The following is an 18,495-nucleotide window of genomic DNA, read 5'->3' on the forward strand; positions in this document are numbered from 1 at the left end:
TATATTTTAAATAATGGCTTGTCCACGGCAGGCATAATAAAACCTTCAGACTCTGTTGGAGATGATTTTGAGATATATTGGTGCAGGAGGCTGGTGAGGCTTCACCACAAACACACACACTGACAGTCAAACCGCTCTTAAATGATAATAAACATAACCTGATTTATATCATAGAAACATTAAGATGAACAACGTCATCATATTTTCAACATTGGCACTTCTGAAAATCAAGATTGGTGTATCGCAGCAGCATAAACTCCAGCACAATACAGATGACCATGAAACTCACCAAACCTCAGAGATGACAGGTCTCATACTTCACTCCAAAAATACAAGCAAAGAAATAAGGAACTGCGTTTTGCATAAAAAACAACAACATATTTTGTATTAAATGAAGAAGCTTTGCATTGGGAGTGTTTTCAATTATTATTTAGGAAATAATATGCTTGACGAATGAAAATAATGTCACAATGTAAAAAAAAAAAAATTCCTAATGCAAAATGTAATTTCTTTTGTTGTTTGGGGTGAAATGTGATCTGGACATGACATGAGATGATGAATCTTAACTTGTTCAGTTCATATTTCCCTCATAGAAAATCAATTCATAATAATGTTTTGCTTAAAGTAATGCATTTCTTTTTTCCTTCTTCTGATTTTTAGAGTGAAGTGTGACCCAAAAATAAATCACAACCTGCCAGGCTCATATTTCACCTTAAAAGGCAAATAAAATTAATATGTATTTTATTAGTTTATTTGTTTGCATAAACAAAATCAACCTTATTTTGTAGATAACATGTATATGTTTCAAAAAAATAGTTTAGTTTAATATGTTTAACTGTCAGGAAAATTAATGTAAACTTGTAAAAACATTACATTTTTCTAATGCAAAATATGTTTTTCTTTTTTTCTTTTTTTTGTGGGGTGAAATGCAACCTAGACATGTTTTCAGATGAACAAGCATCAGGAGGGATGACTCTCAACCGGCTCAAGTTCACATTTCATTCCAAAAAATCTAAGAAAAGAAATATTTTTTTTGCATATTTAAATTATGCACACTTATGTCAGGGACACAATGTCAATGTAAAAACAGTCAATCTTGTAACCCACAAAGAATATCATTTAATTTCCCGTTTTTCCTTTTAATTTTGGGGGACACCTGGTTTAGTGAGATTCACTCAAAATTACAATTCCTCAATAAAACAAACGAACGAACATTAAATTCAAGTTTAACGGCAGCCAGTCAGGATTGTGCGGTTGCTTCAGGTAAAGGATTTCCCGTTTAAGGGCCAGATTTACTAACAGCTTCCGCCAGCGTAAACCGTCTTTTGGCGTTAAAACAGGTCTGTCAGGATGCACAGTGAAGACTTAGCGCCTAAAAGTGCGCACTGTTGGTAAATGGAATGGAATTGCGCTCTAATTCTAATCTGACCCTTGAACGGTTGTAGCTGGTTCACGCGGAGATGAGGCGCGCCACTCCTCTGTGCACCTGCGCTTGAACGGGCCCGTGCTCCACGCACTCCCCGTCCACCGTCATGACGCCCGCCGCGCTCAGCGGCTCCAGCCTCAACGCTCGCGCGCGCCGGTACACCAGGTGTGCGCAGCCGCAGTCCAGGTGCGTCCCGCTCTGCATGGCCCGGAACAGCCGCAGCAGCGCCGCGCGCGAGATTCCCGCAGTCACGTAGAACAGGTGGATGAGCCCGTCGTCTGCGCGTGCGTCCGGAGCCGCCAGCAGATCCTCGCTCAGGTGCGACTGGAACATGGCGAGCACCAGGACGAACTCCCGCTCCTCCACCAGCGTCCAGTCCCGCGGGACGGGCTGCTCCAGCGGGGCGAGCAGGTGGTCGGGCAGCCGGCTGTCGGCGGGGGGAGAGCTCGCGGAGTCCGGTCCGCTCTTGCTCTCGGCGGGCAGGAAGGCCAGTTTTCCCTGATAGACCCGTAAGGAGGCCAGGCGCAGAAGCGTGCCGAGCATGAAGCGCAGCGCTCCGATCTGCCGGAACTGCTCGCTCTCGATGTCCACGTCGGCCACGAAGCCCCAGGCCAGAGACAGGAAGGAGAAGACACGGGCACCGGACGACAGACGGATGGAGACCAGGTCCAGGTTAGACACCAGACCCTTACACAGCAAGAAGCCACAGCTGGTGAGCAGATCTTCACCCCACACCGGAGACGCGCTGCAGAGAACAAGCACACACACACACACACCACTGCACTGACGAGCATCAATTTACAAACAGCTGTTCATAAAAACATCTCCATAGCAGTGTTACTTTAGCATTATTTAAATACTGACTATTAGTGTTTTGAATAAGCACAGTGTTGTGTTGTAACCAGTAGAAGGCGCTTGTGCTTCATTAATACACGTCCAACACTGGCCAAACGCGGGATGTGAGCGGGTGTTTTGAGCTGAAGTACCCGGGTGTTCAATCATTTCTCGGGTGAGTCGAGTACTGATGAGTGTGCTTCATCTTCATGAATAGAAATAAGTCTATTAATGAGGTTAAAGTCCGCGTGTTTCTCCAGAGATCGAGTGTTTCATGTTATCTGCTGCTCTAGTCACCTGAAACCCTGCTCTCTGAAGGATCGGATGAGAGTCATTAGTGAGTCATTAATGCATTCTTTTGTTTTGTTTTTCCTCTCTCAGCAGAACCGAACTTTTATTCTTTAGTTCAAAGCAATTCCGAGTTTAACCCCTCAGAGACTCCGCTCTCAGAAACGCGCGCGCTAATGACTCTCGGTAATGACTCTCGCAAACTTTAAATTGAACATCTAAACGAATCCGCAACAGTTGAGTTTAATGGAGATCACTGAACCAAACAAAGTCTATTATTCTGCTTCTATATGAACACAGACTCTAGATCAGAGATCCAGAAAACACATACTTTCTGAAAACCACATGCTTTACTTTATTTAAAGGAGTTTATTCAGTTAATGTCGCTCCACTGGACCATATGTTGCTTATGTCGCTCTCCGAAGAACCACGTAGCAGTTTTTATGGCATTGAGTCAATGCTATCATTCAATGATAAATGAATGAGATATCCAACTGAAACGAACAATATACTGTATATTAGGAATGTTTTGGTCTCATAACAAAATATATACAATTTCAATTAATAGATTAAATAGAATAATAATAATAATTTTTTTTTTTATTATTATTATCCATAATTGATTAGTATTGGCCAGAGATTTAATATTGGATTTGTTACCATTTAAATTCGATTAATTCATTGAAATAATAATAACAATAGTATATTTCTTGTTATTGGCCATAATTTATTGCCATTGGCCAGAGTTGTAATCTAGGCTTTCATATGTCCTGGTCTCTAAACATCATGTAGAGGAGCTAAATGCGGTTGGTCTCTTCACATGTCAATCAGACGGAGGGGTGGGCGGTTCTCTTCGCTCTGATTGGCTCACCGTGTGTAGTGATGGACAGACGCAGCCAGTGCATTTCCTGAACCTCCGGGCAGGATTCCCAGAGGAGTCTGGATGGCCTTTTCCCAATCCTGCCTCTCCATTAGACCGTTCACTACCTAAAACACACACAGACTTACATGAGCTGAATACCCAACACACACACAGAAGGACAGAAGCGAGCTGCACAGACCTCAAACAGCAGTCCGTCTCCAGACAGAATGAGCAGAGCGTCCCACTGCGTCAGGTCAGCGCTCCGCACCAGATCCCGCGCGTGATTCTGACGCTCTGTAAGATCACAGACACCCGTCCCGTGAGCACACTCTCTCTCATACAACAGACTCTTCTGTTCGATCTTAACAAGAAGAGCTGACAGACCTGCTGAGACCCTCATTCATATACACTCACTCAGTGGTTATTAGCATCACTGATTGTATTTATATTTTGAATAAGATTTATTTTGAAATCTTTTGCCACCTTTGTTTATTTATTCTTTCATTCATATTTACTTGTCTTACATATGTCTATTTAGTTTATATTTTTTATTTCTGTTTTAGTTATTTTGGTACATCAGGTTAAACTGAATCAAGAGTAAATACATTTATAATGTTACAAAAGATTTCGATTTCAGATAAATGACCTTCTTTTGAACTTTCTGATCATCAACGAATCCTGAAAGATAAAGTGTGTCAAGAAAATTCCCCCCTTAAAATATTATGATTACGATATATATATTAAAATATTTCAATATGAAAACCTGTTTTCAACATCAGAAATGTTTAATAATCTTAAGCAGCGACACTGAAGACTGGAGTAATGATGCTGAACATTCAGCTTTACATCACAGAAATAAAGGACATTTTAAAATACGTTCACGTAGAATTTGTAATAATATTTCACCGTTTTACCGTATCTCTGATCAAATAAATACGGCCTTGGTGAGCAGAAGAGACTTCTGTTAAAACATTAGTCCCCAGACTTGTGAACATCATGTAGTTGTTTACTCCTCCTGATGTTGAACAGAACTGGCTCTTATGACGAACTGCTTGTGATATTGCTTATTTGTACGCTGCGTAAGGCATCAGCTAAAAGAATGAATGTAAACAATTAAGTTAGATGCAGCAGAGCACAAGAAAGATGCACAAAACTGCTGTAAAAGTGTCACGGTCTGACCTGTGTGGAGTGTGTGTGTGTGTGTGTGTGTGTGTGTGTGTGTCAGAAGAGAAGATTCATAGTGACTGATTCAGCAGAAAAGCCTAAAGCTGTGACCGCACTACACACACACACACACACACACACACACACTCATTGGCTTCAGTGTGGAGTGTTAGCATCACAGTGATCCACATTACAGATCACACACACTCACACAGCACATGTCTGCTTCATTCCCAAGACAAATAGTGGCACTGTTTCAGTGGACGTCTTTATCCACCGCAGGGGAAACATGAAAATATGAATATTATTAATATTTTCATGACAATTAAGCACCGCTGGCCCAGAATCCTATTACTTTAATACATGTGTGTGTGCTTATTATTATTTTATTAGTTTATTATTGGTGTCTTTTCCCTGTTCATTAGGACAGGACAGTATATGAGACAGGAAGTGAAGAGGGAGAGAGAAAGGTCCACAAGCCAGGACTCGAACCCGGGACGCCTGAAATGCAACCGCTCTATATGTCAGTGCACTACCCTCGAGGCTAGTGATGCCAACACGTATGTGTTTATTCAAAAATTATGTCATGAAAATAATTGTCTATTCATCCCTTCATCCATCATTTCATCGATCCGTCTTTACATCTACTGTTCTATTCATCCATTGGGAAGATAAAGGGCAGAGTAAATCATGCTCATCTGATGTAGACACACGTCTAACAACACAAACACACACTCCTCACATTCACTGATGATGTATGAACAGACCCACACAGATGTGAGTGTGTTTCTCTGTCCGAGGTCAGACTCTGAAGCTCTTCCTCTGCTCTCGGACTGATCGAGAGATTTCTGAATGAAGCTGTCACCTGAGTATAAAGACCGATCGACTAATGTCACAGTCTGAGGAAACATATGCTGGGAAGGATAATTCAAGTTACTTAGGCTAGTCACCAGAAAGAGTCCAAAATGATAAATCTGTCATCTTTTACTTGTATCATTGCCTTTTTCAGCCTGGAGAACACAAAAGAACATACTTTGAAGAACGCTGGGAACCTAACATGTGTAATTCATTTGTGTGTGTGTGTGTGTGTGTATGTTTTACACACCTGTGATGAAGAGTGTGTGTGGTATATCTGCCTCGGTGAGCATCCTCTGAACGTGGCTGTTATAGAGAGCCATGGCTTGGCCCCGCCCACTCTGAGGATTGACCAATACCATCACGCCACACGGTCGATGGACCTCAGAGAACAACACACCTGACAGAGAGAGAGAGATAGAGAGAGAGAGAATCACATTTACATACGGGATAAAAATCATATAAATGAACATTTTGTGTTTGAGTGCAGGAATCATTTAATATAAAAATAAAAAAATTCAATAATGCAATAAAAAAAATCAAGTATAAAATAAAATAAAATCTGAATTTAATATAAGAAAAAAATGGATGATAAAAATATAATAAAATACTAAAACCATTTACATGTAAAATGTTGTGTTTCTGAGTGCTTGAGTTGATCCTGAACTCATGTGAAATTAAATTTCAATAAAATTGAAATAAAAATATAAAATATTTTTTAAAAATTACCCACAGCAAATATAAAATATATGATCATTTTAAATATATAAATAGATGAAGTAATAAAATATAAATTAAACATTAAATAAAATAAATGCAAGTATGATGCTATATTTCACTGGTAAAGTCTTTAAAATTCATGTTTTAACCATGTGATGATGTATTTTCTACTAAGGGTACTAAGCTTTATGCTAATTTTTACTCATATTTGGTGCTTATTTATTTTCTTTTACATTACTGATTGTCGAGGGGCAGTCGTAGCCTAATGGGTAGAGTCGGACTTGTAACCCAAAGGTCATGGGTTTAAGTCTCAGGTGCAGCAGGTATCATCGGTGCGGGGAGTTACTATCCAGCGATCTCTCCACCTTCAATACCACGACTGAGGTGAGACCCTCGAACAAGCCACACAACCCCCAACTGATCCCCAGGTGCGGCAGCTCACAGTGTGTGTGTGTGTGTGTGTGTGTGTATGTGTGTGTGCGTGTGTGCACTTGTCCACTGCTCTGGGTGAACTTGAATGGGTTAATATTTAATACTTATTTTACATATGTATTTAGATTTTTTTTTAATCCAAAGCGACTTACAGTGGATTCAGGCGATACATTCTTTCATCAGTAAGTGTGTTCCCTGGGAACTGAACCCACGCTCCCACAGGAACAGGACTGGGAAGAAATGCATTCACATAAAATTTACAATGAAACAATTTAATTCAAAAATAGATATTTTTAGGTTTGTCAGATTGTCCTGCAGAACTCATTTTCCGTTGGTTTGTTTGTTTTAATATCTGTGCCGCAGGAGGTTTTAATCAGCTGCTGAAAACATGATTATAATTCTCTTTAAGAGGTTTAATGTTTGACAAATATCATAAAAAGTGTGCGGGGCCTCGGGTGGGAACACAGCTAACAGATGGCAGCGCTAATGCTACAAACTCCCAAATGAGACACAAACAGATGCGGTTCGCCTGGATTCTGTGATGCATTAATCTGAATTACACAATCATCCGGGGGGTGTTTCCTCACGGGACGACCGACCCGGGTGACAGGTGACACACGTTCAGAGAGATGAAGACAGAGCAACACCTGAAGGTCTCAAACAGGTCCTGGACCTTTACTCATGGTACAGTTTCACTTCAACACAAATGATTGATGAGCACTGCTTCTGTGATTCCTCCAAACTGACAATAGTAACACAAACGAATGCAAAAAAAGAAACAGTTTGAAAGAATATCACTGTATATTGTGATTCACAATTATAATACATTTAAATCATCTATAAAAAGCAATGCAATGGTTTTATAAAGACAATAAGCATCTCAAAGCTTTTGGTGACACTGCTCCAGATCATTTAACACTCAGTGCAGTGCTTGACCTATTGCATTAGTAAACGATCTGTGCCACTTCCTGTGGACTGAGAGAGGTTCACATCCAGCAGCAGCAGGAGCTTCATCCGTATCCCAGAATCCTCTGGGGCTCTGGGCCGTAATGAGCTCCTACGGGTGTCGGATCACACGCATCGATGCCAGCGCTCACAAACTCACAAAACAACAGCCACGCACACTCAGTGTCAGCGCTTTCACAATGAGACTGATTAACATTCAGCGTCAGATTCACACTGACACTGTCTAATTAGCAGCGGAGTCTCTGACAGCGTCATCAACCTCAGGCCTGAAATCACAGCAAACCTCAGAGACTCCAGCTCCACACAGGAACACATCAAAACAGACCCGTTACACACCAGACAGATGACTACACAGGGAACCAAGCTCAGAACATTACTCGTTAAAGGAAAGGAAGGCATTTTATAACATTCCCATTAATAAATAAATACTTTTATATCACAATACAATCATTATAATCATTAAATCACCTAAAAAGCATTTAAATCTAAATAGTATTCATACTAGTACTTTCTATTTTCATCTGAACTGAACTGATTAAATCAGGGACAAAAAAAAAGTTACAATAAATATTTAAAAACTATCATACATTAGTAGATTAAACTAATTTGTTTATGGAAAAATCTTTGATTGTTATATTATGCTTGACAGCTATATATATATATATATATATATATAAATACATTTGTATAAAATGATTTAAAATAAGTACATAAATAATGCAATGCGTCTAAATTGTAATAACTTTTTAATAAATTAAATGTATCTTTAAAGTTTATAGAAAGGAAATAAATAAATAAGTGAAGTAAAATTATAAAAATAATTAATAAAACATTAAATGAAGCGACTAAAAATAAATACATATTTAATAAATTAATACATTATGAATGTATAAAATATTAATAAACACAATATTCATAAATAATATTTAGTAATACAATAAATATTAAATAGCATATATTTCTTCATAAATATTCATGATTCATTTACATAATAACCATGCACATTTAATTATGTTGGTGTGATCGAGGGCCACATTTGTCCAAGGAAAAATAAGCTTTCTTGGCACTAGAAACCCTGACAAATATTACAAGTAGACATCAGAAACAAATAAAATGATAAAGTACACAATGTGGTTTTCCTTCATTAAAGGCTGGAATGGTTAAATGTGATTAGCTGTCTGGAGTCTTGCACAAAGTTTTAAAGCTTAAACTGAAGTAATGGTTTTACATCCAAAACCAAAGAACAAAAAAAAAAAAAGAGCATGTCTGCGATTCCACAAATAGACATCTATTTTTACTGAAAGAGAGAGAGAGAGATGAATGTGTGCTTCATTTCTCACACTGGTGGAGCTCTCAGCATCACAGCTGCTGAACTGTGAACATATGCTGAGGAGATACCGAGTGTGTGTGTGTGTGTGTGTGTGTGTGCGCGCACGCCAGGACGAACGCCTCAATCTATCCAAACACAAAACCACAAGTATCTGAAGACTTCCCCATGCATCTCACCAAACCTGTCAGGAACAGGTCATATTTCATGACAAAACCAAACGGCAGGAAAACAGGAAGTCTGTATTTAGATGCTTTAAAACTAACATATCATGAGAATCTGCCTTGTTTCTGTTGAACTGCTATAATCAGGGCCCAGGTGCAGCTGCCAACCCAGTAACTATTGGTGAGCCTTTTTCTGCAAGCTTGTGAAAAATAATAAATTAATAAAATCAACAGCGCATCTGCTTCCACTCCCCTAGTGACACAGAAAGGATCTCATTATAATATTACCACCCCTTAATCTGTAAGTTTCCACCCAAGGTGCCATAATTTTAATTTCGCAAGCGACAGTGGTGTAGCAGCTCTAAAGACATGCTAACATGCTAATGTTGTCTTTAGCTGCACAGACGAGCCCAGCACACAGCCTCAGAGGAGACAACAGAGCAGTGGATTTAATGATTTATTTACTGTATATTACACTGCTGCCACACAGATCTCAAATAAACATGAGATTTATTTCCCAGCTGTTTACTTTCACAGACATAGCCCACTGTTTCTGTAACTCGTGTGTGTTTCACGGTTCAAGCGCAATAAGACATGAAAGAGAACTTAGTTTAGTATTCACACAACGCTTTCTGTCTGTGTGCACTCAGAAGTTTAAACTAATATGGTTTAAAACGCACCCCAGTATCTGAGGAAGGGACGGGCGGCTCGATCCGAAATATCAAGACTTTCGATACTGATGTTGAACTGAATGGATCGATCCTCACATCAAAATATCGATTCTAAAGTGCCTTTTTATCAAAAATTGTATCTTTCAAGAAATTCGGTCCACAAAATAACAAAATCAAAATATATACTTATAATATACTTCTAAAAGGACAAATAGACTTGTGTTGTATAGAACTATTTCTCTATTTCTGCTGCTCATCAGAACACGCAAATCCTGAAAGACAGAAGCAATCGATCACAGACAGCGTTCGCTGCTGATCTGTGTTCAATCAGTGTTTGTTCTCATAGAGCTGCGTTCCCCAAAAACATCAGAAGCAAGAGTAGATCTTAAGAAACCATTTCCACATCATTACATTATATCACTGTCACTATGTATAAATGATATGATATTAGAGTGATTTCTGAAGGATCATGTGACACTGAAGACTGGAGTAATGATGCAGAAAATGCAGCTTTGAGCACAGGAATAAAATACATTTGAACATACATTTACTTAGAAAACACTTATACTGAACTGTAATAATATTTTATTATTTTACAGTATTTTTGATCAAATAAATGCAGCCTTGGTGAACAGAGGAGACTTCAAACTTTTGAGCACTAGTAGAATATATATATACATGCTGTCACATGAAAACTAAAGCAGCTCAGCTTTCATTCACTTCATTCATTATTTCATTCACTGTGGATGTAGTGTGTTTCAGCGTGTCCTTGTGTAATGAATGTCTTTGTGTGTCTGTGAGACCGCTGCGTGATGACAATAACCAGGCTTCAAACATCATTCGGCGGCGTAAATGACTTTCTTTAGAGAAACGATCACCAGAGTTATAGACAGATGAAACAAGAAGGCCCTTCTTTGTGTTGAAGTCTCACTGACCTTGCTGTAAGAGATGGAGGCCGCGTAAAATAACTCTCATCCATCAACATCTGAAACGCCTGAGAACACATTCATCATGAAATATGAAGCTGGAGAGCGAAACGCTGTTATCATGAACACTGACGCTTGACTGGCACGGATAATTAAAGCCTCCAAACCAGAGACATTAACCCTCAGCTCGTTAATCAGACGATTATTTGAATAATAATCATGTGGAATATAATTTAGCAGTCATGTGGATTAATGCATGTGTCATCACTGTGATTATGTGTGTGTGTGAAATGCATCATTAAGCTGCATCAAATCAATGTCAGAAAAAAAACACAATAAATATTCTAGATTTTACTTTAAAATGAAACATAAAAAATTTAAATAAAATCTCTCTAAATATAAATAAATAAATACATTGTGATTTAAATAAAATAATATAATTGTAAATATAAATAAATACATGAATAACAGTTATAAATGTAAATAGAACAAATACATTTAAATTTAAAATAAATTAATTAAATACATTAAATATTTTAAATAAAAAATCCAAATAAATTTAAGAAAATTTAAATAAATAAATAAACACGTTAAAGTTTTAAATAAATAAAAAATAAATATAAAAAATACATTTAAAATTTTTTTAAATCAATAATTCTAAAAATAGATGGAATAAAAACATATTACATTATAAAATTAATTCATGAAACATTTTAAATAAATATTTTCAAAATAAATTAAATACAATAGAAATATAAAGGAAATAAAATACAAAATTCAATGAAATTATTTTAAAATCATAATTTAAAAAATCTAAAATAATATATTAAATATTATGCTGTATATTGTGACCAGCAACAATAGATTTAATCATCTACAAAAGACTACAAAACTGTTTCATATAGACAATAATTTGGGTTTAAAACCACGTGAAAATGAATCGTTACTCCAGATTTTCCGCAGTAGATTGGTGACACACAGCTGATGTACAATAAATGATGGGCGGCGTGTTTTGGCCGAGGGGCTCATGGGAGTGTGATCAGATGTGGCCTGACAGCATCATGACACTCAGAGGAAAGGTCAAGAGGTCAGAGGTCAGAGGGCAGCGCAGATGAAACACTAGAGGCCCTTCAGGCTTTCCCTGAAGATACAGATCCATACACACTCTGTGCTGGAGTCCTGAGGGAATAACTCACACAGATGTGTCCAGCATCAGCAGACAAGCCGAGTGTCTGTCAGTAACTGCATCTTCAGCAAACGCTCAGCCAGAGCAGAGCTAATGACACTCTCCGCTCTGCACCAACGCAAACGATTAACAGCTGAACGCTCGAGAGCTGAACGTGCAAGCCTATGGAAGAGACAGACTCTGTTTCACTGTTTATCTGTTTCACTTAACTCACTGGGTCTACTAACTGACAGTGAAATGAATCAGTATTGATGTTTTAGTGCGGGTAAATATAAAATACAAGGACTGGAAAACAAATTATATATCATTTTATATATGAATAATATTGTTATGCTTAGTGCTATAAAACATTCTAATTCTAATTCTAACATTCTAATTAAATCTTAAATAATCAGAATATAAATTATTTATTGACATTAATTTACTTTTATTTTACATTTTTAATCAGATTATAATTGTTCGTTTATTCTCTTTTAAACATACAAAACAACGCAGACAAACAATCAGATACAACAAAAGTGGAAGACAAAACATGAAGAAAAGAGGAATAAAAACAAATAACTTATCCGTTACATTTCTAAAATATTTAGTTTTGTAAATGATTTTATTTACATTCTCAATGTTTCTTATAATGGCTTTGTTATGCTTATTTAAAAACAACAACAGTTTTTATTGGTTTAAATGTATTATTGCCAATCACAGTATACAATATATTATTTGTCTTATTTATTTTAATTTTTCAAAATTTTCTATTTATTTTATTTTACTGCTTAATTTTCTTTGCTTCTTAATCATTTTAATTAAGTTTAATTTAAATGTATTTAATTTTAATTTATATATATATATATATATAAATGGCTTTATTATCAATCACAATATACAATGTAATTTTGCTTTTTTTTATAATGTTATTTACATATTTTAAAATATACTTGTGTAGTTTACAATTGTATAAATATAATAATGCAAACTTTGACAAATCCAATGTTTTTATCGTCGAAAGCATTCACCGTATCGACCCGGTTCCTCATTAACATGCCTTTGCTTCCACACAGACTGATAACAATCATTTGCACGCTCTTACTCCTGGAAAGACACATCAAATCATTCATTCGGATCATGTTTCCAGTTCAGTGTGCAGTATGGATTCACTAACAGACCGTGGGCAGAGGACGGAAATATAGGACGAAATATTGACTGTTTATGTGCAAACAAAAACATTAGAAGTGGGCCTAAAATTATAAAAAAATGTACAATACGCCCTCTTTAAATATCTCCATTGAAGTACTGTAAACTTCTAGGACACACAGCACAAACCCTCCCTCTATAAAAACAGCCCCAGATACCGTTTACACTGCCGTCATCTGTCGGTTTGAGCATCTCGGCTCTCAGAGAGAACAATGAATCATGTTTTGCATTTATTTTCTGGGCATCTTCACATGTGACAGTTCTCCTTACAGGAGAGGCTCATTTAAAATACATGTATTCTGTTAAATAGTGTATTATCATCTGCTGCGGATCACACATGCTGGAACAAGCTCATCAATTAAACATATGATTGCAGTGTGACCGAGTCTGTGAGCAGTAGATGATGTGCCTGAACCTGAACACTGTAGGACTGCTCCTAAACTCACCAGTGGCCCTCACTCGATGCTCAGATAGATGCACAAGAGAGGCACTCACCAAGGCTGCAATTATGTGATAAAAATACAGTAAAATCACTATTAATCTGAAATATTTTTACAATTTCAAAATAGCTGTCGTCTATGTGAATATCTTTTAGAATGTAATTTATTTCTGTGCTCAAACCTGAATTTTCAGCATCATTTTAAAGACTATATAAATTTACTTGAACTTGTTCACATCTTACAGTAACTTAGACTTAGTCAAGAGCTATTTACGATATCTAGCTCAGACACTGATATCGCTGTCTTTAATTTTGTATAAATACAACTGTCTTGGGCTGCAGAAATACTCAAAGAACTGTAGAAATACAGAGGTTGCAACCATCATAAATATGCACGCACGTTGATGAAAATGCATTGTTATGAACTCTCTGTCTTTGCAGAGATAGTTTGTCGTAAGGAGTTATTTGGTTTGGCTCATTCTTTTCATTATTAAGTGCAATGTGAGGACAAACAAACCTCTTACCGAGGTGTTAAAGAAAAAGTTCACCCACAACTCAAAATTACTGCAGTGAATGGGTGCCGTCAGAGAGTCTAAACAGATGATTAAAAGCAAAACAAAACCACCACTCCAGTCCATCAGTTAACATCCTGTGAAGTGAAAAGTTGTGTGTATGTAAGAAACAAATCCATAACTAAGAGGTTTTTAACTTCAAACCGTTGATTCTGAATAAAATACGAGTTTATTATCCATAATACTGCTGCCTTCAGAGGAACATTTGTCTTGTCTGAATCAGGAGAGAAATCTGCGCATATTAAGATCCATTTACAAGCCAAAACAGTCAAAGATGTGGATAGACTGACGGTGATGTGAGAGACAACAGGATGGACTTTTTCACTACATGTTATTATGGATTATGGACTAGTTTTTACGTTATTTGTTTACCATGCAAAAAAAAAAAAACATCTTAATGATGGATTTGTTTCTTACAAACATACAGCTTTTCTCTTTTGTCTCTTCACAAGTCATTCACTGATAGACTGGAGTGCTGTGGATTACTTGTGGATGATTGTGATGTGTTTATCAGCTATTTTGACCCTCATTCTGACGGCACCCATTCACTGCAGAGGATCCACTGATGAGCAACTGATGTAATGATACATTTTTCAAATCTGATGAAGGGACAAACTCCTCTACATCTTAGACAGCCTGAGGATGAGGATTTGTTCAGCACTTTTTTTCATAAACACATTGGAGAGAGATTTGTTTGTCCTCGTTATTGTACCTCACTATTCCTCAAACTAGAATTCCGAGTTGCCATGGTGAACTTAGAATCATTAAAAACGACCTCATCGTTGAGAACTTCCTCATTGCAGTTCTAGAAGCCCAGATGTGTCTCGTCCTGATCAGATATCTGCTGGAACGAGCGATCTGTGCGGGACCGAGTCTCCGGTGTGTGTTTCAGCTTTTATAGCACAAACAGAGAAACTGTCATCAGACCAAACTTGCAGGAAGAGTCTGTCCTATTTGTATGTGCTCAAAGATTAAAACAGCTGAATGCTTTATGCTTGGCATAATTACAGTATCTATTGCTTAAATGATGCCAGAACAGATTTGTGTTGTTGCATAAAACAACTATGCTGTCTAAAGAAAACATAACAGTGATGCTTGATTTTAAAACACCATTCATACAAAGTAAGCCAACTGTATAGTGTATACTCAAATTGCTAGGCCTCTAAAACATGATCAGCATCATCAAAACCACTCAGAAAAACCTGTTGTTCACAAACTGCATTCCATCTGTCGTCTGATTGATAGTTTAGACTTTATTAGCACGTTATTGTGCAAACGTCCAGCTTCAGCTCGTGCTTCATGTGGGTTTTTGCTGTGAAATCTTTTGAGCAGTGTTTGTTTCCAGAAGCTTTACTTTCACTGTTCCTCAGAGAAGGAATGATCTTCCCAAACCTCGAAAACATCTCAGATCTTCTGAGGAACTATTATTATCTCCAGGTATCACTGTATTGTATAGGATCACAGTTTTTGAAACTACATATCTTTGTTTATAAAACTAAGCATTTAAATATAATTTTACTCTTTTTTTTTCCCACTCCATATTCTCACTATACTCTATGAGCCATAAAAGCCTGATGAATCAAATGTGATACTCAACAGAAGACACACATGAGGTCTAAAGGCGTCAGGCTTCACGGGGTTAAACCCCTCAGTAGTGGACATGAGGGTGGACAGATGGAGATGGACGTGTCCCATATGTCTGCGGGTGACAACTCATGTCCTCTCAGCATCTTCTCTTCACATCTGAGCATCATCTCACACACTTACACAATCCTACCACAACAAGATCACGTGTGTCTCCATCAGATGACACACACACACACACACACACTTCAGGTCTAGAGCTTTAACACATTAATTACAGTAACGGCTGTCATGCAGCAGGTCAGACTAGTTCAGCGTGTCATCTAGCTGTCATATTTTCCTCCTGGCAAACCGTCACACCTCATCATCACACACCGAGCAGGCGAAGCCGCGTGTGAACGCAGGGAACAGGCATGTCAAACATTTAGAGCATAATGCTAACAAAACACATTTTGTTAGCTGGATTTAACCTGTTTACTAAAGGACTGTGGTAGTGCCATGGTACAGAGATGATCAAATACAAACACTGAATGAGGAACATGTCTCTGTGCCATGGCACTGACAGTGAACCTCAACAAGATATATCTGCAAATAACCATGCTATAGCATGATCTTCTTTTTTAAAGATCTGTCCCTACTGAAAAAAATGAAGAAGTAAACTAGAAACCATCACAGACTGTGGAATTTAATGGGGATTTGATTGGTTTTAATGGAAACTGTAATGGACACTGTGGTCTCTGGTAATTGGTCGCCTCTCTTAGTAGCTTGTTAAATCCAGTAAATCCTAATGGAATATGTCCTGAAACTCGCTACAGGAAACCGTTTTTTAATGTTTTAAGTTGATGGTTTGTTATGGTATTTGTAGTGGAAAACATGATTTCTGTAATGGTTTCTGTTTATTGATTGATTTTGTAGAAGGGTGTTTGTTGATGTTCCTGTTGCAAAGTGTTATCGAGCACGCTGATGAAAAAGACACAGTTTCACCTGTCTATAGAGTGAGCAAGAGTCTGAACTCCGTATTAAGTTGGTTTCTCACCGTGCGTGTGTTCCGGACGCCGCGCGGTGTTGATGGCGCGCGCCCACCGTTGCGCCTCGCGCAGGCTCGCGTCCTCATCGCTTTCCTCCGTGCCGAGTCGAAAGCGCCGCTCGTCCCTTTGGCGCACCGGGGCCGAGACCATCCAGCGGCGCCGGTACGGGTAGAAATACACGCAGAGCTGCGCACCCTGTGCTTCGCCCCGGTGCGCGCGGCTCCCCAGACAGTCGCGCAGGTCCAGGTGCTCCGGCGGTGAAGCGCAGTCGATCCTCCGGACCGTCAGGCAGCTGTCCGACAGAGTCAGCGCGACTGTGAGCCGCCCGGTGTCCGCGTCCGTGAACAAACCGTGCATGCGCGCGCCCGCGGCGGACCCGTTCCGCTGAGGCGCCGCGTCCGGTTCATCCATCCCGCGGCGGGACGGAGCTGCAGTGAGTGCGTGCTTCCGCGGGACGCTCTTTAAACACATGTGCACGAGTGTGTGTGTGTGCGCGCGGGCGAGAGAGTTCACATCTCTCCCTAGTGACGGAAAAGTGGCATGACATTAAAATAACGGAGGCTAAGGGCGTGACCGGGACACTCGGGACAGGACAGGACACTCCTGAGATCTGATTGAACTGTGTGAGGACTGTGATCTCTGAACAAATACCATGACCCTGTGTGCATGAATTAACACTTTACCTACCGTGGAACATGAGAGAGAGAGAGATTATTAATCAACTAAACCAAAAGAAAAAAAGAAAGAAAAAACGTGGAAAAACGTGTTACTTGAAATAACTGAAATAAAATATAACAAATAGGGAAAGAAATAATAGGTAATAAAGACAAGATTAACATTAATTTACAATATTAATCAAATTACAGTATAACAATGTTGCTACAATAACACATATCCAATCAAAAACATCACAGTTACCATAATAGGCAACATTTAAAAGAATATTATGATATATTAATGTCAATAAAAACATAGTACTACCATAGTACAATATATCTACTCAGCTTTCTAAAATAATGTGGTTAATCACAGTTCTTAAATGATTAAAATATGCAAAAATAAAATGAAATACATTCATGCCATCAGTTTTTTTCACCCCAAGCTCAAACACACTTGGGTTACGCAGCAGGACAATGATCCCAAACATACCTGCAAGTCCACCTCTGAATGACTCAAGAAAAACTAAATTAAAGGGGTCATATGATGCGGCTAAAAATAACATTATTTGGTGTAATGCAATATGTTTATGTGGTTTATGGTTCAAAAAACACATTCTTTTCCACATACTGTACATTATTGTTTCTCCTCTATGCCCCGCCTTTCTGAAATAGGTTGATTTTTTACAAAACTCATCGTTCTGAAAAGCGAGGTGTGCTCTGATTGGCCAAACATTTCAAGCGTGTGACAGAAATGTTACGCCCCTCACCATACTGTAATGCCATGTCCCTGTGCGATGAGACAAAACCAACAAAAACCTTTACAAATGAAGTATTTTTATCATCCAGTGAGGACATAATAACTGATTATAATGATTTATACTCTCTTTTTACACGTTGTGTTGCATATCACACTGTGTGAATATAAAACCATGTCGCATGTGCGATCGGAGAAATGACAAACAACAAGCTCTACTCCACACTGCTCAAAACTATTTGACTCATCAGTGGCAAGTCCTTTACATATGAAAATGTACTTACATGAACATTTGGGCGGTGTTATGCAAATCTTCCCACATAGTGACATAGAGATGTGGGGGAGTGTTTGAACGAGCTGTTTTAGGAGGGTGTGGTTGACTCTAAACTTTGGTAAAGAATATCTCTTTGGATTTGAGACTTTAGTCTCTACAACTTTACAGATCTTCTT

General features: G+C 38.2%; 1 protein-coding gene across 1 annotated transcript; it reads right to left on the reverse strand.

The window, feature by feature from the left end:
• Window positions 1-812: 812 nt before the first annotated feature.
• On the reverse strand, window positions 813-17,376 carry LOC113067876 (sphingosine kinase 1-like). The gene is made up of 5 exons (XM_026240370.1): window positions 16,641-17,376; window positions 5,680-5,829; window positions 3,610-3,704; window positions 3,420-3,535; window positions 813-2,171 (listed from the first exon to the last, which is right to left on the reverse strand). Exons 1-5 carry the CDS (start codon window positions 17,101-17,103, stop codon window positions 1,451-1,453), a joined length of 1,545 nt encoding a protein of 514 aa, XP_026096155.1. The 5' UTR covers window positions 17,104-17,376; the 3' UTR covers window positions 813-1,450.
• Window positions 17,377-18,495: the final 1,119 nt, after the last annotated feature.

This window comes from Carassius auratus, linkage group LG28B (genome assembly GCF_003368295.1).
Source record: "Carassius auratus strain Wakin linkage group LG28B, ASM336829v1, whole genome shotgun sequence".
Lineage (NCBI taxonomy): Eukaryota > Metazoa > Chordata > Actinopteri > Cypriniformes > Cyprinidae > Carassius > Carassius auratus.